The 20,601-nt window shown below is 44.2% G+C and overlaps 1 protein-coding gene across 1 annotated transcript in view; it reads right to left on the reverse strand.

Moving 5' to 3' along the window:
• The window catches only part of ARID2 (AT-rich interaction domain 2), a 166,747-nt gene that overhangs the window by 1,797 nt on the left and 144,349 nt on the right, over positions 1–20,601 (reverse strand). Inside the window, exons 17-20 of the mRNA XM_073327994.2 lie at positions 12,972–13,110; positions 12,796–12,881; positions 8,941–9,064; positions 8,771–8,862 (exon numbers count right to left, since the gene is read on the reverse strand). Of these exons, the coding sequence (XP_073184095.2) occupies positions 8,771–8,862; positions 8,941–9,064; positions 12,796–12,881; positions 12,972–13,110 (441 nt within the window). The remainder of the gene's footprint in view (positions 1–8,770; positions 8,863–8,940; positions 9,065–12,795; positions 12,882–12,971; positions 13,111–20,601) is intronic.

A 20,601-nucleotide genomic window follows, 5' to 3' on the forward strand; every position in this document is an offset into this window, starting at 1 on the left:
AGAAAAAGTACAGGAGGTCAGACTAGATGATCACAATGATCCCTTCTGGCCTTAGAATCTATAAATCTGGATACAGGAAAACAGGGTATCTTGCAGTTGAAGATACAGAGGCACAAATATAAATATTCTTTAAAAATGTGAACAGTTGTAAGTCTCATAATTTAAACAGAGATGATGAATAGCAACTACAAAGAGAGGTTGAACAACATGAGGCTTATCAGTGATATGTGCCTGTTCATTCATGTGTGAAATTAAGAATGATGAATTGCTAAAAGAGCTCAATTTAAGCCTTCATAGCCAAAGGGTAATTTTAGTGACACAAAGGCATGTGTGAGGATGTATGCAGAGGGCAGTACCAGAGAGAGGCTGAAAAGAATTGGGAAAACATTAGGACTGAGATCCTGGCTCCACTGAAGTCAAGAGCAAAATTTCAGTGGACTCCATTAGGCTTATGATTCCATTCAGGGCTGGAAGGGTGACCAAAATCAGAAACAAGAATTTGCAGGAAAGGGACAGTCTGAAAAGCAGAAGTTAAAAAGAAAAAAACAAAAAACCAAAAAACCTACATCTGACTTTGTTAACCATATGGAATTTCTGTAGGTTGTTTACACTGCAAAAAGTAAAGAATATTGCAGAATTCTACATTAAACAAATGTTATAAAAATGTATCAAGCACAATATTATTCACAAAAGACACAAAGCTTCAGGGCTGTTTTTAACGTATAACACAGTGAAGTTACTGTCTAGTTAAGAAACTCATTTAAAAGTGGAGTTACAAACAACTCCAAATAACTGGAAAGTTCATTTTCAGGGGACAGAAATAAAAGTTTACTACTAACAACTACTATTTCTGCTATTAAAGTTTTTATTTAAACAATAAAGTATCCTAAAATTGGATTAGAGATTGTAAAAAAACTCAGCCAGTCAGTTGTTACAAGGGCAAAAATGGCACACACTGTAATTTCTTTTTGCGAATACAGACTAACACGGCTGCTACTCTGAAAACTGTAATCACTGATACTAAGGGTAAATCCTACTCATTCCTCCATAAGCATAGAGCATAAGAGCTCATCAGGATTCTGTTTGCTTCTTGCTTTGCAGCAGGACAGTCAACAGACAGGGCAGAAGACTCTGATAGGAATCCAGCAGATACTCTCCTGCCTGGAGATAGGGAGAGCCTTTATGCAATGAGGAGGCCGGAGTGTGGCTCTGTTGGGGCTCCACAGCTTGAGTGAAAGGATTCCCTCCCTTCACCCATCCTCTACGGACTCCATGGTGTACAGCCCAATTGCTGTGCTGTGCTCTGACAGACAATTTAGGGTTTAGGAAAAAGATGGTTACCTTTGGGACCTGTTGTTCTTCGAGATGTGTTGCTCATGCCCATTCCATTGTAGGTGTGTGTGCTTGCCACATGCACCGGTCCCGGAAGTTTTTTCCCTCAGTGGTGTCCGCAGGGGACCAGATCTGGTGCCCTCTGGAGTGGCGCACATATGCACCGCTATAAGGGGCGCTGCTGGCTCCCGCCTCCCTCACAGAATCATAGAATATCAAGGTAGGAAGGGATCACAGGAGGTCATCTAGTCCAACCCCCAACTAAATCATTCCAGCCAGGGCTTTGTCAAGCCTGACCTTAAAAACTTCTAAGGAAGGAGATTCCACCACCTCCCTAGGTAACACATTCCAGCGTTTCACCACCCTCCTAGTGAAAAAGTTTTTCCTAATATCCAACCTAAACCTCCCCCACTGCAACTTGAGACCATTACTCCTTGTTCTGTCATCTGCTACAACTGAGAAAAGTCTAGATCCATCCTCTTTGGAACCCCCTTTCAGGTAGTTGAAAGCAGCTATCAAATCCCCCCTCATTCTTCTCTTCCGCAGACTAAACAATCCCAGTTCCCTCAGCCTCTCCTCATACATTATGTGTTCCAGTCCCCCAATCATTTTTGTTACCCTCCGCTGGACGCTTTCCAATTTTTTCACATCCTTCTTGTAGTGTGGGGCCCAAAATTGGACACAGTACTCCAGGTGTGGCCTCACTAATGTCGAATAGAGGGGAACGATCACGTCCCTTGATCTGCTGGCAATGCCCCTACTTATACAGCTCAAAATGCCATTGGCCTTCTTGGCAACAATGGCACACTGTTGACTCACATCCAGCTTCTCATCCACTGTAACCCCTAGGTCCTTTTCTGCAGAACTGCTGCCTAGCCATTTGGTCCCTAGTCTGTAGCCGTGCATGGGATTCTTTTGTCCTAAGTGCAGGACTCTGCACTTGTCCTTGTTGAACCTCATCAGATTTCTTTTGGCCCAATCCTCTAATTTGTCTAGGTCCCTCTGTATCCTATCCCTACCCTCCAGCGTACCTACCTCTCCTCCCAGTTTGGTGTCATCTGCAAACTTGCTGAAGGTGCAATCCACACCATCCTCCAGATCATTAACAAACTCCGACAGAGAGGAAGCAGATTGGGTCATGGAACGGACACGAGCAACATATCTCGAAGAACAACAGTTACGAAATGTAACCATCTTTTCTTCTTCGAGTGCTTGCTCATGTTCATTCTATGGTAGGTAACTCCCAAGCAGTACCACCAGAGACGAGTAGGGGTTCATGGATGTGTCGACTGCAGCACAGCTCTGCCAAATCCAGTGTAATCTCTGGCTTGCTGGGTATGGCATAATGCGTTGTGAACGTGTGTACCAAAGACCACGTCGTGGCCCTGCAAATATCCTGGATAGAGACATGTCATGTGAGAATACCTATCTACCCTGGACGCAAGGGTAGAAGGCTGATATAGGTGCCAGGTGAACCTTGACTGAAGAGAAGGCAAGGCCCTGATGCTTTAAGTGAAGCAGGTAATCCAGAATGGACTGCAGAGACGACTGATTTGGGGAGATACTTCGCTCTGTTGCCTAGCATAAGAAATGCTTCCACTTTGCCAGGTAAGTTGCTCTGGTGGAGGGCTTCCTGCTCTCCAAGAGAGCCTGCTGTACCTGACTAGAACAGGCTTGTTCCTCTGGATTTAGCCATGCAGCATCCAAGCTGTGAGGTGGAGTGAGGTGAGGTTTGGGTGCAGCAGCCGACCATGATCCTGTGAGAACAGGTCCAGGCAGCTGAGAAGTGCCCAGGGGCTGCTACAGCCAGGTCCATAAGCATACCGAACCAATGCTGGGGTAAACATAATGACCCGTGCTTTACCCCTCTTGATCTTTAGGAGGACTTTACTGATGAGTGGGATCAGCGGAAAAGCATACATCAGGTCTCCTGACCAAGGCATCGGAGAGTGAGCCTCCGCCGAGGCCTTGCAGGGAACAGAACTGATGACACTTTCTGTTCTGCCTGGTGGTGAACAGGTACAATTGGGGAGCTCCCCACTTCTGGAAGAGCATCCTGACAACCTCTGAATGGAGGGACCACTTGTGGTGAGAGAAGAAGGACTTGCTGAGGCGATCCATTAGTGTGTTCTAGATGCCGGGGAGGTGTGAGCCTTCTAGGTGGATTGCATGTCAGATGCAGAAGTCCCACAGGTGAAGGGCTTCCTGGCACAGAGCCGACAAATGAGCTCCCCCCTGCCTGTTGACATAGGAAGGAAAGGTGGGGAAAGGAATACCCCACAAGCTAGATGGATGGCTCTGAGCTCCCTGACATTTATGTGAAGCATGAGTTCCTCTCTTGACCATAGCTTCTGCGTTCACAGTGTACCACGATGCGCTCCCCATCAGAGGTTGGAAGCATCAGATATCAGGGAGACATGGGTCATGTGCTCGCAAATGGCACACCTTCCGACCCTAGTGCCGGGTCAGACCACCACTGCAGGGAAGTATCCATCCATGGCAGGATCTTGAGGAACTTGTCCAGGTAATGCCTGGCCGGGGAGTAGACTGACGCCAGCCAAATCTGGAGGGGGCGCAGTCTGAGTCTCGTCTGCTGAACCACGCACATGCATGCGGCCATGTGCCCCAATAATTTGAGGCACAGCCGGGCAGTGGTGAGTGGGTGGGTCGTGACATTGGCAATCAGATCTGACATTGCCCTGAACCTGGCCTCTGGCAGGAAGGCTCTGGCTTGGGTAGAATTGAGGACCGCTCGGATAAACTCTATTCTTTGAACCGGAACCAATGCTGATTTTTATTTGTTTATCAACAGACCTAGAGCTTGATAAGTGGCTCGCAACGTCTCAATGCTGCACTGGATCTGGACCTTGTAATGTCCCTTAATAAGCCAGTGATTGAGGTATGGGTAGAACTGGATACCCCAACATCTGAGGCAGGCCACTGCCACCAACATGCACTTCATATACACCCGTGGCACTCTTGCTAGACCAAAGGGGAGCACTGCGAATTGGTAGTGGGTGGTCCCAACTATGAAACGTAGGAACCTTCTGTATCCGTGGAAGAGCAATATATGAAAGTAAGCGTCTTTCAGGTCAAGGGTGGTATACCAGTCTCCTGGATCCAGGAAAGGAATGATGGAGGTCAGGGAGACCAAGCGGAACTTCAACTTCTTGAGATATTTGTTCAGGCTCTGCAGGTCGAGGATGGAACGTAGTCCCCTCTTGGCCTTTGGGATAAAAAAAATAAAAGGAGTAAAATCCTTTCCCTCTCAAGCGCAGAGGGACTTCCTCCACAGCTCCCACTTACAGAAGGCCCTGCACCTTCTGAGCAAGCAGATGCTCATGAGACGGGTCTCCGAAGAGGGACGGGGCAGAGGGGTGGGGGTGAGAGGGAGGGGTAGAAATAAACTGGAGGGTGTACCCCTCGCTACTGTACTGAGGACCCACTGGTCCAATGTTATAGAAGCCGAGGCCATGAGGAAGGGAGACAGATGGTTGGAAAAAAGCAGGGGTGCTGGATCGAGTACACAGGCTGGAAGGTCACCCTCGAGCATGCTCTCAAAATACCTGATTATTACCCCACTGGTTGCAGGTGGAGCTCGAGGGAACTAAGGGTGCCGGCTGTTGGCCTTGCTGGTGCTTGTAGCTCCTAGCTTTTCTGTGGAAGGGCTTTGTTCAGGACTGGTCCCCGAACCTGTGGGAGTGCTGTGGTTTGAACCACTTTCTCACAGGAGCCGGCATGTAAAGGCTGAGCAAGTGCATGGTACCTCTAGAGTCTTTCAGGCCATGTAATTTGCTCTCTGTTCTGAGAATAGCGCCAGGCTATCAAAAGGGAGGTTCTGGATGGACTGCTGAACCTCCACCGACAGGCCGAACAACTACAGCGAGCATGGAAATGGACAACGCCATGGTCTGGGCTGTGGAGTCTGCCACATCTGAGGCCACTTGGAGAGCTACCCTGGCCATAGCTCTGCCCTCATCCAGGATAGCCAGGAAGTCCTTCCTGGGCTCCTTTGGCAGCAAGTCTGCAAATTTGGCCATGGACTGCCAATGTTAAAGTTAAAGTGATCAAGTAGGGCCTGATTGTTGGCCATTCTTAACTGGAGGCTGGCCATCAAATACGTTTTTCTACCAAAGAAATGGAGCCTCTTTGCCTCTTATTCTTAGGAGTTGATCCCTGTTGGCCCTGTCTATCACGCTCATTGGTTGCCAATACCACCCGTGAGCTAGGAGTGGAGTGCGTATGTAGGTATTCAAATCCCTTAGCAAGTAAGTAATACTTTCTCTTTGCCCGCTTGGAAATGGGGGGCAGGGAAGAGGAAGTTTGCCATAAGGCTTTGGTCAGATTTACCACTTCCTCGTGGATGGGTAATGCCACCCTGGAAGGGGCCGTTGTGCTCATAACATCAAAAAGAATTGGAGGGTTCTGCCAGCTCCTCAGCCTCTAACCCCAGGATCTAAGCCACCCTCTTAAGAAGCTCCTGGTGGGCTTTTATATCATTCTGGGGGACTGTATGGGAAGGTCCTGCTATTGCCTCATCATGCAAAGAGGATGAGGAGGCAGGTAACGGCCAGTCTGCCAGCTCCGTGGCCTCCGCAGGGGAGTGCCAGCTGGGGATGGCTGACCCTGGGGACCTTGGTCTGACTCTGCTTCTGAGTCCGGGGGTGGCTGGGAGACTGTTGCTGACTGTTTCTCAGATGCCCTTGAGACTGATCAGTACCTCTGCGATGGCTGGGGAAACCCCTAGGGATTCCATAGCTTCCAGGGAGCCAGCCATTGATCTTGAGGCCATGTAGGCACTGATGGTCCTGATGGGAATATTGATGCCCTTGGTGGGTGGCCCTGGCCTGCCAGTAAATCTTCCTCCTCAGCCTCAGAGAGTGAGGAGGAAGAGATATGTTTGAGGGACACAATGCTGCCTGCCTACTTCGATCCTGTCGGCCCTCTCCATGGGTCTCCACCGGTGACTCGTACCAGGAAGACAGCTCCCGGTGCTGTGCCTCTGGTGGCCCGCAGTGGTGTTCAGCGGATTGGCATCTGTACCCCGGCGATCGATGCCTCATGATGTGAGAGCGGTGCCGTTCCATGGATCGGGAGTGAGAGCATTGACATCCCGGCTTAGGGGATCAATGCCTTGCCCACGGGGATCCGTACCGGTAAATCAGAGACCAGTTACGGGACTCGGGGACCAGTGTCTGGACTCTCTGGAGCGGTTCTGCGAGTTTGGAGATTGACCCCGCCGCTCCAGGGACTGGTGCCGGGACTCTGGGGATTGGCGACACGCCTCCATGGATCTGTGCCAGACACCCAGTGAATGACATCGGGATCCCGGGGAACACTGTCTAGAGTCTGGGGAATGACGCGGGGAACTCTGACAGGTAAGCTGTTGGTGCTGTTCTGGTGGGGCACTCCCTGCATCAGGGAGCAGTGCCGAACCAATGGGGACTCCTGGAAAGGTTCCAGAGCGGGTTTACCCCTTGAATGGGGCACCTAGCTGGCTGTCGTGGGCAGCACTGGAAGGGGCAATATGTCCTTAGCAGCCTGAAAGTCCTCCAGTGTGGACAGCACTGCCAGGTGCCAAGAGCCTCTCCTCCTTCCCGGGATGATGGGTGGGTCATGAACAGATCTCGACAGCTCAACAGGTGCTGAAGCCTGGCCACCGTCCAGAGGGGAAGAGCTGCCCCGCGCGGGTCTTTGCTCTCCTCCAGCTTTCTCCCTCCCTTTATGGGATGTAGGAAAACGCCCTTTCCCGGTCTTTGTCTGCTTTTTAGCCGGTACAGGGGATGGGGATTGGCCCCGGTCAGAGGCCGTGCTAGCGGTGCACTCCGCACCAAAGCTGCAGTACTTGGAGTGCAGTCCAATCTGGATAGCTCTGAGGTCGGTGTGAGGACCGACTCTGTTAGGAGCACTCTTAGTCAAATGTTCTGTTCCTTTTTGGTTCGGGGCTTGAAACTCTTACAAATGCGATACTTGTCACTTGTGGGTCTCCCTCAAACACTTAAGACAGCTTTGGTGGAGATCACTGACTGGCATAGGTTTTTTGCAGTGGTCGCAAGGCTTAAAGCCCAGGGCATGCCCAATCCCTAAGCTAAGTCCTGCAGGGGACTAACTATTTCTAACTTATACACGAAGGGAACTAATAAATTACTCAAACTTTCTAAGAACTATATACAGGAGAATTCACAACAAGGCACAGTTGAGAAGGAAAGCTTGCTGAGGCAAGGAGACATTCCAGCACCGTCACTGGCGGTAAGAAAGAACTGAGGGAGAGAGGAGCTGGCAGCGCCCCTTATACCGGTGCATACGCGCACTTCTCTGGGGGGCACCAGAGCCGGTCCCCTAGGGATACCACTGAGGGAAAAACTTCTGGCACCAGTGCATGTGGCAAGCGCACACTCTTACAATAGAATGGACATGAGCAAGCACTCGAAGAATAAAAAATAGGTAACCTGTAGAAGATCATTTAGATATATTTTAAGTTGGGAATAAGATGTTATGACCAACATGAGACATTTTAAAGGGGCCTGGATTTTCAGAATTTGTTGAGCATTCACTTGCTGACAACAAAACACACAAAAACTGGTCCCTTTAAGGTATCTCAGATTGGGCACCCAAAAATTGAAGCAGCCCAAATCTCTGATCACTTTTGAAAAGATTGGACCTCACTTACTGCACAGATAAAGTACACTTGGTGCCCATGAAAGGAACCAAATAGTGTAAAACAGATCAAGAGGTTGTGCTTCTAAAAATGGCAGAGAGTAGCAAAGTTCATAATAATTAACTATACACTATGTTAATAACTCTTTAAAATATACTTTTTAAAATAGAGACATTTCTATCTTGGACTAATAAAAGCAGTCTTCAGTTTCACTACTGCTTTCTAAAGTGAGAATTTCTAGGTCTACATCTCATCAGATATTGATCTTGTAATCTTCCCGTTTAGAGATTCTAATAGAACTATGCTTCTAGGCGACCTACAAAACAAATATAATCATGTGGCTAAACTACACAAGGTTACATCATTTCTCCTACTGTATTTATTGGAGGACCTCAGCTCTAAACAGCTTGCAAACAGAGAGACAAACAATTTTGTAACCTCGTCTGTTCCCGTTGTATTATAATCCATTTTGGCAAATTAGATGTTTTACTTCAACTTGTGCAAGATGTACAAGATGAAATTAATTTCAAATGCCATTTCACTCACTTTTACCCTTTCTTTTTTGCCATCACCTCTATGTAATTTTGTATTATATAAAGCTAACATATTAATCAGGTAGCCACATTACAGTGGAATCCTATTTGAAAGTTGTTTTTAAAATTATTAAATATAAAATCCGCCTGTCATCTGGAACCTAAAAGGTATTAATGCAACATGGAAGCAACATGTTTCACACTGTATTGTATTAGAAGGCATTAGAAGAATTACAAGATTGCTCACCTGCGACCACATTCTGAATATTTACCAATATTTTTTAATATTAAGGCAGCTGTTAATCGGATGTGTTTAGTTATTGGTCCCTCTTTTTCATCCTAAAATAGAAAGAAAATCATATTAAAAACAAATCAGTCACCCATTAATTTCAAATACACAATCTAAATGATCCTTACTGTAAAATCTCTGAAGACAAGATTTCTTGATCCCCTTCTTAGTGCCATGAGGGCAGCACTAGGATGATTCACAATAGCTTTCTGTGCTCTAGGAGTAGAGGTACTACTCCCTGCAGTTGGCTGCCTACACGGATAAAGAAAAGATATAGGTATTAAGCATTATGTGATGCTTTCTAGCACATTTGTATTTATCAAGACAGTTACTCTTGATATGCTTTTCTTTTTAACCTCTTTGGAGCTCACAGCTAAAGGAGTTCTCAGTGCTCAACACTCACGTAGTTTTGATTCAACAGGGGAAAACCGTGGCTCACAAGTGCCACAGGATTAGTTAGGTGAAGGTGAGAAAATACACCTCTCTCAGAAAACCACTGCATTTCACAGATGGCATTTGTAAAGGACAAGTATCTAACTAATCAACACTAGTATACTTCAGAACAAGCTAGCTTTCTGATAACTGTTTGAAGGAATACGTTATTAGCCAACATTTAAAATGAATGGGGATGGTGGCTATCCAAATGCCATCCAAAACAGTAAACGCTGTGCCCAGCACAGCTCAGTTATCCCTTCTAGTCCACCCCTCCACAGGTGAAGGATCCAGGGAGAAGACACAAGAACAGTGTACAGACTAGCATGGAGTCATTGGGAATATTTTTGAAACGGGAAGACAGATATGGAGGGAATGGATGTGAGGAACTTGGGGGGACAGAGCTGAAAGCCTCCTTGTTTTTCCACTGCACAGCTCAGACCCCTGCTCCTTTCCATCCCACTGTTCCCTGCATTGCTACATCATCCCAACATCTCTCCTCATTGCTCATGTTCCTCACCACTGCTCAGACTCCACTACCCCACAGCTCAGTCATGCTCCAATGTTCCCTGCATTCCTCTAACCACCTACTCCCTGCCCCCTGCTGCTCTGAGCCCCCTCACAGGCACACAAGCTCCTCCTTGTCATTCCATGTCCCTGGAAAGCTTGGAGGAGCCATAGGTGGTGGTGGTGGGGTGAGGAGGTGGGGCTATGAGGCGTACATGTGCCAGCTGGAGGCAGGAAGGGGCATGACAGTGGATATGTAGAGTCTGTCCTTCCCCAAATCTGGGCCTAGTCAGTGTACGGGGAAGGATCTCTACACTTCCCTCTGCAGCACAAGAGGCTCAGAGAGGTATGAAGTGGCCCATTCATGTCAATGAGATATTCTCAGCTGAATAAGAACACCCATGGAGATGTAGATAGCCTGAAATAATAGGTCTGAGATGTGTGAATTGCTCCATTCAACTCAGTAGGTGTTCCCATCCCACCCCCAAAGTCTCAGTGCTTCTGGGTCTGTGCAATGCATGCTCTGAGAATGCTTATTCTCAGCTCCTAACTATGGTCTCAGTGCTGTACACCAACTATGCCCATTCTCAGTTCCTCATTCCACTCTCTGCACTATATGCATGTGCCATGCACTGAACATGCTCATTCCCAGCTCCCCATCTGGTCTCAGCACTGAAGGGGCATGTTTTAAGGGGGGGGGACAAGAAAGGGAGTATGGATGTGGAGAGGTTTGTGGGAACACTGCTAAAGCCCCCCACATCCTCACTGCACAGCTCAGACCCCTCCCTTCCTCCTCACACCCTCCTGCACTGCTCTGACCACCCCCTTTCCTCTAGAAACATCAGCATTAAAGGAAGGGTAAACCTGGGGAGTGTGGAGATTTCTAGGTTCCTGCCCTGGTTGGGGAGCAGAGGAGGAAAGGGGAGGCCTGGAGCCCCCTCCTTTGGCCTTAGGAGGAATTGTGGGGGATGGGGGGTGCTTTTAGGGGACCAGAAAGGGCACAGATGGCGCCGCTTCCCACCAAGACAACACTGGAGGGGAAGACGCCCTACTTTCCCTCCTTACAGTCCTGCTCAGTGAGCACTTCCGAGCTTCCAGATAGCGGAGGTCTCTTTGAAGGCAATCCTTTATTCATTAAGGAATCATAGAAGAATTGCTTTTTTGAAACCCAATTCTAGTTATCAAACTGAGTTTTCAAAAAATGGTGTTTAAACAATTCCTTGCAATAATGTGGGCCATTATCTAGGGGCATGCTGGCTCCTCTGTAACTGTGCCAGAGCACAACTATAAGGCAAAAGGGGCAGAGGCCCCGACGTTGCACTCTCCCAACCTCCACATCTCCTGCACAGCTCCAACATATACACACTCACCATTCCTCCTCACTGCTTTGACCCCCCAATATTCCCTTGCTTTGGCCCCCCCAAAATTGTAAGAATCTGGAAATGTTTGAGCAGCTCATGTTAGGGGGGGCTGTGTATCAGGATCCCCTGAACTAAATGCCATGGGTTTCCTTTGATCACACTCAATCTCATGGTTTATTATAAATTCATTAAACTACTTTAGGAAGAAGTTAGGGTATCTTTCCTCTGTTTAATTAATGTTATTTTCTTTGACAACAGTCTGATGTAAATGCGAAAACTGTCTGTAAATTTGACCTTTTAAAAATTATTGCTTTTAACTCAGCAATTTTGGTCTCAGAGAAAAACTTCCAGAACAAGCCCCTACAGAATGCAGGCAGAGAGCAAGGAACATGCACAACAGACATTCTCTGACAGTTGCAGGGATAGGGTTTGAACTCAGTGCATGGGTACTATAAAGATTCCATGATCAAAATAACATCTTTGAGCCACCCAATTACTGTGACAACAGACTGCCTGGAAACCCTTTGACTGTTAACAAAGACATAATTTTGCTGCACATGTGCACCTCATTCTCTTTGGCTTGAGCAACTGACACATTCAACTACAATCCTGAAGGTCATAGGTTCAAGTCTTGATCAACTGATTGATCAATTCGAGGCTTGATCATACTAAAAAGCCACCTCCAACTCACCCAGCTGCAAAATGAATACTTGATCCATAAGGGTACAGAAGTTAAATATGGTTGGACATGATGCTGGCCACATCACTCTCTAGTCGTCGTGTATCATTGGCTACAAAACTGACGTGCCTTAACCACATGAAGAGCCAACTCGAAGAGCCATTGGCTCGGGGGAACTTTGACTTTTAACTGACATACCAAACTGGAGTTTCTACCTGAACCTGAATAACTTATGCAGAGAAATGCTCCAAAGGGGCATTGGGTGCAGTAACTATGATAAATCTGGAGCACTTTGGGGAGAGCAGAGCCCCAGGTGTGCATAAAAAAATCTTGGAAGAATCAGATGATTTTGTAAAATGCTGGGTTTTTAGGGGGCTTTATATTGACAACTTTTTGCTCAAATGACCCCAAATTTGAACAATTATCCCTACCCCAAACTCTCACAAGGCATAGCAAATTTTGAGGCAATCCATGTCAGTATGTGGATTTTAGAGCATTTAGAATTGTAGTCTTTTAACCACTAAGTGACTCTCAACCTTAACTACATCCGAGCTGCTGATCCACTGTAATCAAAAAGATAATGTTGGTTGTCTGGGAGAGAATTCGGAGAGTATGGTGAGTTTGTCTCCATTACTGAAGATGGGTGCTTATCACTTTTTTATCACTGGCTCTTAAAGTTTAGGGGCACAGGACCCTCAATTGCTCTTGGATCATCAATGTGGCTTTTTCATCTGTGCTTTCCATGACCATTGTGACCTTTTCTCTCAGATGTCATAGAATCATAGAATATCAGAGTTGGAAGGGACCTCAGGAGATCATCTAGTCCAATCACTCATTTCTCTTGCCTATTTTATATTTATATTTTATGCATCACTGCATGTTGGATTACTATATTTTGCTCTATCTAGAACAACGCCTGATAAATCAAATTATAAATATACAACCTTCTTCCAGTGATTTCTGACTCTATTTTCTCTACCAGTAATGAGGATCATGTCTCTTACTTATTGGAAGGTTTCTGATTTCCTGCTTGTCCGTGTTCATCTTGTTTTAATCCTGCAAGTAGAGCATCTCTGGAGCAGTGCTTATCCTGTTTGAGAAAAGGAAAAAAATTTATCTGAAGACTTTTCAATGAAATTCCACATTTTACTTTATAAAATAATAGTGAGAAAATCTGTACCTGTAAGTGGGTAATGAAGGAAAACCTCTGCCGCTGAAAAGGTTCACAACCCTCCCATAAGCACTGCCCTGGATAGACATCTTTTCCTCCATGTTCAGTTGCTGCATGATAAAAAACTTGTGATGGTGTTTGAAACCACCTAAAAAGTATAAAAGTAAAAAATGCTGTAATTGCTTTTGCTTAGTTGCTGTTAAAGCAGCAATACCACTTTTGATCCAATACTGGCTAACACTTCTGTTCTCATGAACACACATATGCATTACATCCTGAAAATGTATGTAATTTCCATATTTAAATATGACAATTTCCAAGAGTGTTTTGTACATGTCCATTATCCCTAAATACCAATAAAGGGCAACTTGATTTGGCTGAATCCAATTATTTAAAATTATTTAAGCATTTTAAATTTAATTTTAAGCATTTTAAAATTTTCCTATTGATGAATTGATCCCAATGGCTTTAACGTGGACTACTTGTTTAAACTCTCTGTATATCCAAACAAACTAGTACTAAGCTGTCAAGAACCTTGTATTACAGATATGGTTGTCTTTCATATATTCTCCTTCCTGGATTCTTTCTGACCAGCCAGCACTTGTACTGAGAATATTTAAAATGTGACTAGCAAGCAGAAATATGAAATCATTGATCCTGTAGTCTTCTATGTAATGTAATGATATCTGTTAACAATGCTAGAACAACAGGTCAGGGTAAAACCTGTTTTTCAGTAAATCTCCTGTTAAAACTTGTTTGTCTGAAACTTGGTTTAGACGTTTTCAGCATACAATCAATTTTATTTGTTTTGTTAAAACAGCTATAAAAATCTTTTGGCTATTTTAAATTAGAGATTTGAAAATAGATATTGTCTTGCATGTACATTAAATAATAAAAGGTAAACAGCTGCTACCCACATATATTAACTCTTTGTTTATAAGCTTTTCAGTATTTCAGTGTGCATATCTGCAATCTTGTCAAGCTAACTTATTGCAGTCAATTACAATATTTAAAAGTTTTGCCTGCTGATTCAAATTAGTCTGTGCTCAGATAATGGGATACCATCTGGGTTTATCATGCACACTTTTTAAAAAATTGATTACTGTGTATATTAACCATCAAAGAAGATTAACATTGATTTTAAAATTCACTAAAATATACACACATGTCCCCAAAATTGCAAAGACTTAAGTAGTTGTTTAACTTTAGGCATCTGAGTAGTGCCAGAGTATAAACTGATTAAATAGTAAAGACTCTCATTGAAGATATACATTTATAAGGACTGGGCCCTTTTTAGGATAGAAATAATCTTTGAGGCCTATTAGTTCTCATTCAGTTCCATGAGATTTTTTTCCTTAGTCCAATTTTTTAATTTTAGAGTATTTACTATGAAAAAGTTTTTACATAAACAAAATGAAATTATAAAAAAATATATTCAAATAGTATTACTCGTCTGAACACAAAAGGGAGGAAATTTGATAGAATGAAAATGATATGATAGAAACTATCATTTTTAACATCTTTGTATAAGAGGGATCTCAAAACAGCCTTGTAACATAACTGTTACATATACTTTAACTGGATCTTTTTAAGCCATTTTATAAGAGGGACAATATTAAAACTTGGGCAATGCAACTGCTTTGAGATATCACTACTTACCACAAGGGGGCATTTTAATTTTATCTGCAGGAATTTACACCCGAGTCAGAAAAAATAAGCTATTAAAAATATAGGCTATAAAGAGAGAGACTGATTCATTTCAGTTTTGGAATAAGTGAGCTTTCCATTAAAGTAACGTTGGACAAGCTTACCAGAAGGGGTCACAAAGAACAGGTACTACATAGGGATTGTGTTCCTCTTTACCAAAAAAAATATTGATGATGATGAATAGTACCTAAAGGCTCAACTCAGGGACTGGTGGCCTCATTGTTATATGTGTGAACAGCATCTAGTACATAGAAATTTTCTTGCTTCTAATAATGTAGTCTAATATAGCCATAGCTGAAGACTATGTACTGAGCACTGAAACATGTCTTAACTGACAATTAAAGGGACCAAGAAAAATTTGTTGCAAAGTAGAGATGGGCCTTTAAAGAATGAACAAAGGGACACTTTGGGAATATTTTGAAGTGGTTGTTTACAACAGGGGGTGCCTGTTGTGTAGGTTTCATTGACGTTCAGATTTTTCTTCTTATGTAAGATTAAACTGTTAATTAAACATTAATTTTAACTGCCTTTCTAAAATCCAATACAAAGTGTGACAAAGTTCCTCCTCTACCTTGGTGGGTCTTGCGCTTATAGGCAGATTTGCTCGCTTTGGAGCTTCACGGTAGCCCTCAGCTTGGCCCTTTTCGTGAACCCACAGTCCAGGTCAACTCCTCCTGTGTCTGACCAGGAGTTGGGAGGTCCGGGGGGGGGGGGGGGGGGAGAACCCGGGCCCGCCCTCTACTCCGGGTTCCAGCGCAGGGGCCTGTGGAATGCAGTTGTCTAGAGTGCCTCCTGGAACAGCTGTGCAACAGCTACAACTCCCTGGGCTACTTCCCCATGGCCTCCTCCCAACACCTTCTTTATCCTCACCATAGGACCTTCCTCCTGGTGTCTGATAATGCTTGTACTCCTCAGTCCTCCAACAGTATGCGTTCTCACTCTCAGCTCCTAGCGCCTCTTGCTCCCAGCTCCTTACACGCGCACCACAAACTGAAGTGAGCTCCTTTTTTAAACCCAGGTGCCCTGATTAGCCTGCCTTAATTGATGCTAGCAGCGTCTTGATTGGCTGCAGGTGTTCTAATCAGCCTGTCTGTCTTAATTGTCTCCAGAAGGTTCTTGATTGTTCTGGAACCTTCCCTGTTCCCTTACCCAGGGAAAAGGGACCTACTTAACCTGGGGCTAATATATCTGCCTTCTATTACTCTCCTGTAGCCATCTGGCCCGACCCTGTCACAAAAGCAAGAATTTTTTTTAACCTTAGGCATATTGTATTAATATATACAATACGGCAAAATAAATGGTGCTATTTGCACTGCTGTAATTAAAGGGTATCCCACTACTTGCACTATAACGTCTAGTACAGTATAGTCTGTTTCATAACATATTTGTAAATGTTCTCCCAGGTGAAAACACAGGCATGGCATATCATACAATGAATTCTGCCTCAGAGCAGTGGCGCCGGAACAATTTGTATAGTGGGGGTTCTGAGAGACACTGAACCAAATTGTAAACCCTGTATATAATGGAAACCACTGCAAGCGAAGGGGTGTGGCAGCATCCCTAGTTCTAGCACCTATGCCTGCCAGTTACTTTTTATGGGCAGGTCTACATTACAGCCAGGATCGACGCTCTGAGATCTATCCACCGGCGGTTGATTTAGCAGGTCTAATCTAGTGTAGACCCTGTGGTAACTCGACCTAAGGTACGTCGACTCCAGCTATGTTATTCACGTAGCTGGAGTTGCGTAGCATAGGTCGACTTACCGCGGTAGGGCAGACATAGCATAAGAGGAAATGGGAGGGGCAGGGGAAGAGATTTCATGTAATATAGGGGAACCCATTTATAGGGAACTCTGTTATGGCAAAATTCCACCTATTGTTAAATCACAGAATCATAGAATATTAGGGTTGGAAGAGACTTCAGGAGGTCATCTAGTCCAATCCCCTGCTCAGAGCAGGACCAACAGCAACTAAACCATCCCAGCCAGGGCTTTGTCAAGGGCCTTAAAAACCTCTAAGGATGGAGATTCCACCACCTCCCTAGTAACCCATTCCAGTGCTTCACCACCCTCCTAGTGAAATAGTGTTTCCTAATATCCAACCTAGACCTCCCCCACTGCAACATCAGACCATTGCTCCTTGTTCTGTCATCTGCCACCACTGAGAACAGCCTAGCTCCATCCTCTTTGGAACCCCCCTCCTTCAGGTAGTTGAAGGCTGCTATCAAATCCCCCCTCACTCTTCTTTTCTGCAGACTAAATAACCCCAGTTCCCTCAGCCTCTCCTCATAACTCATGTGTCCCAGCTCCTTAATCATTTTCATTGCCCTCCGCAGGACTCTCTCTAATTTGTCCACATCCCTTCCGTGGTGGGGGGTACCAAAACTGAACACAATACTCCAGGTGTGGCCTCACCAGTGCCAAAGAGAGGGGAATAATCACTTCCCTTGATCTGCTGGCAGTGCTCCTACTAATACAGCCCAACATGCCATTGGCCTTCTTAGCAACGAGGGCACACTGCTGACTCACATCGAGCTTCTCGTCCACTGTAATCCCCAGGTCCTTTTCTGCAGAACTGCGGCTTAGCCAGTCGGTTCCCAGCCTGTAGCGGTACATGGGATTGTTCCTTCCTAAGTGCAGGACTCTGCACTTGTCCTTGTTGAACCTCATCAGATTTCTTTTGGTTGTCTAGGTCACTCTGGACCCTATCCCTACCCTCCAGTATATCTACCTCTCCCCCCAGTTTAGTGTCATCACAAACGTTGTTAAAGTCCCAAATTTCTACAATATATTTATACAAACTTTCATTCTCATGCAAAGCTTCACTTTCCTTATAAAAGGCCAAATTCTCATACCCTTTACACATGCTGAAAAGTACCTTACTCCTTCAGTGGATCCATTAAAATCAATGGAGAGCTATTTGTAAAGTGTTACTCAATATGAGTAAGTTATGTTGTCTAAAATAGATAAAGAGTGTTTTATTAAATCAAGTTAGCTAACATATTTTAACCACCATATTTTAGAATTGCAGCGTAGACAGGAAAGTTGTATTTTAATATGTGTCAGTTGAGATGAACTATCACCGCAACCACATTTTAAAATCAGTAGTGCAGTGTTAGCTTTAAAAAACAAAAACAAAATTTAATCTAGAATAGATGTACCTAAGAGTATTAGAATCTGCCCAAATTAAATTCTTGAATCCCACAGAGAAACTGAATGCAGCTACTCTGTAAAGGGACTTGAAGCAAAAGATTCACTAGTGACTACAGATGAACTGCAGCCAAGCTTACCTGCACTCATCTCAATATCTGCAAGTTCATGGACACTAGATTGCCTGATGTTGGATCCAGTGACTCCCTGCGACCCACTATTCACTCTAATACTCTCCTCCACACTGACATATTTGTAGTTAGTATGTAGACCCAACTGTACAGCTGCTAGCCTCCAGACCCCCACATAGGTGCCAGTCTGCCAGAGAATTTATTTCACCCATAGAAGTTTTTCTCACTTATAAACTGGGTTCCTTGTGCTAAAACCTGAGAATACAGCAATTATCTTCCTGATAGGTGTCAAATTCCACATTCCAAAGGGATTATCACCCACCCCCAACACTCTGCTCTTGCTGAGGGAAGGGGAGAAGAAGAAACTTTGCCAGTAAACTGAGGCCGAGATAAAGGAGGAATTTCTGGAGCCATGTCTTGCTGCAGCTGGCTCATAGCAGGGAGTGACAATAAAGACTTTCAGACTCACTGCATCCTAAACAGCAGATTGCTCCTACAATATCAAGAGATGGAGAGAGTTCCTTCCACCACCATCAAGGTAAAGTGGGAGGCATGGAGGTTCCATATGCAACTACAACTGTGTCATGGGATCTAGTTACAATATGGACATTCCTTGCCATAGCTGAAATGGATTTATCTCTGTAGTTCGGCCAGAATCTAAATGTATTTAACTATGTCCCCCCAGGCTGTAGTAGGGTTTGAGACATGGCTATGTTCTGCCTACAGTCTGTAAACAGTGTAAACAGAACAATTTTAACTGTTGGGGAGATCCACGCTCTAATAGGATCCCCTAACATTACTTTATTTGAAGTGTTGATAAGACCTAACTGGAATCCTGACGGACTTTTTTGTTGAGGGAAGGAAGTACTTTACTATAACAGGGCTCCACTCTATTAACCAAATCTAGAACAGAGTTAAACTACCAAATAACAACAACTTTACTAAAAAGACAGGGTAACAGCTATTCCTTAAACAACAACAATAAAAACAAACAAAGTTGCTGAGAATGGTGTCAACAGAGGAGTTTTGCCTCAACTCTTTATTTCCTCATTTCTCCAGGGTTTTGTTTAGCTTTTTACCCCTTGGTTAGACTATTATAATGGCCTGACAGTAATGGAGTTTCTTTACTGTACCTCCCTTTCACAATTTAGGTTGTTGGGTTTTTTTAATATAAAACAATTCAAAAGCAGCTGCTCATCTCTTTCCCACCTGTGAGGCAATGTAGCAGCTGTGGAAACTAGGCTGCTCACAATTAACAGTACTTGCAGACAGCTGAACTTCAAAGGGAAAAGCAATATTTCTGCTTCAGCCTGACTGCTACACAGTACAGTGGGAAGCTTTAAAGATTTAGGCTGTGTCCACACTCCCACTTTTAGAGCTAAAACTTTTGTCGTTCAGGGGTGTGAAAAAACACACACCCCTGAGCGACAAAAGTTTTAGCGCTGAAAAGCACCAGTATAGACGGCACTTTATTGCCCGGGGCCACGCTCCCGGTGATAAAGCTACCACCGCTCGTTCGGGGTGTTGGTTTTTTTAACCGTGCTGTAACGTGGGTAATGTAGACATACCCTTACTTTCACTTCAGATGCTAAATCAGAACTCTTTGTGGGCAGGGACAGTCATTTATTATGGGGCTCAACCTGGTTGTGACTTTTGGGCACTACCACAGCATACATGTTAAACACTACTACCACTAAATAATATTTAAATAGTCCCTGTTTAGTACTGCAAGTTAAACTACAGAGGACTTCTGAAATGTTATTGAGCACAGCAGCCAAGTTAGTATGAAGGGAAAGAAACATATTACAATCTTCAATCTGACAGTCTTATGCAAAAATATTTTTAAGGATTTCATTTTTCATATATTTTCATTTATGTTCCATGTGAATTAAAGGAACACACCCAAAGAAACAGGGGCAAATGATTACACCAAATTTCACCCCTTGTCATATCTTTTGCTTAATTAAATGTCACCAAATACCCCCTCAAAAAGAGTATACTAATATTCTATCGTTCTGTTATTATGAACTTGTCTGGCTGATATTTGAAGGGAAAAAATTGCTAAGTGAAGTGAGTGAGACCAGTCAATGGCTAATGATCAGTTTACAAGAATCTTGTTTCTATACTTGGAATCCAGTAAATCAGCTAAGCTTATACCAGTATTTTTATAATAAACTTCACTTCCAGTAAATTTTAACTACTGTACTAGAAAAAGATGGAACAAACCGCAAAGTATTCTTAAAGTATATTAGAAGCAGGAAGCCTGTAGGAGATGTCATGTGTCTGGTGGACTACCAGGTTGCTGAATAATTAAATAAGGAGAATGAAGACATGGCAGAGATGCTAAATGATCACTCTGCATCAGTTTTCATTACACAGGATTTTGAGGAAATACCTACCTAAACACTTTTCACATAATGAAGATGAAGTGAGGTACTGCCTGAGACTCAGGTGTCAAAAGAGAAGGTGGAGGAACAAATGGATAAACTACCAGAGCAACATGTCACAAGGACTAGAAACTATTAATCCAAAAGCTCTGAAGGGATTTAAGAATCAAGTGGCTGGACTGCAAACAAATATATACAATCTCTCTTTAAAATAAGCAACTCTACCAGAGGACTGGTGGGTAGCAAACGTTTGTACCCCATTTTTG

The sequence above is a fragment of the Lepidochelys kempii genome, chromosome 1 (genome assembly GCF_965140285.1).
Source record: "Lepidochelys kempii isolate rLepKem1 chromosome 1, rLepKem1.hap1, whole genome shotgun sequence".
In the NCBI taxonomy this organism is placed as follows: Eukaryota; Metazoa; Chordata; order Testudines; family Cheloniidae; genus Lepidochelys; species Lepidochelys kempii.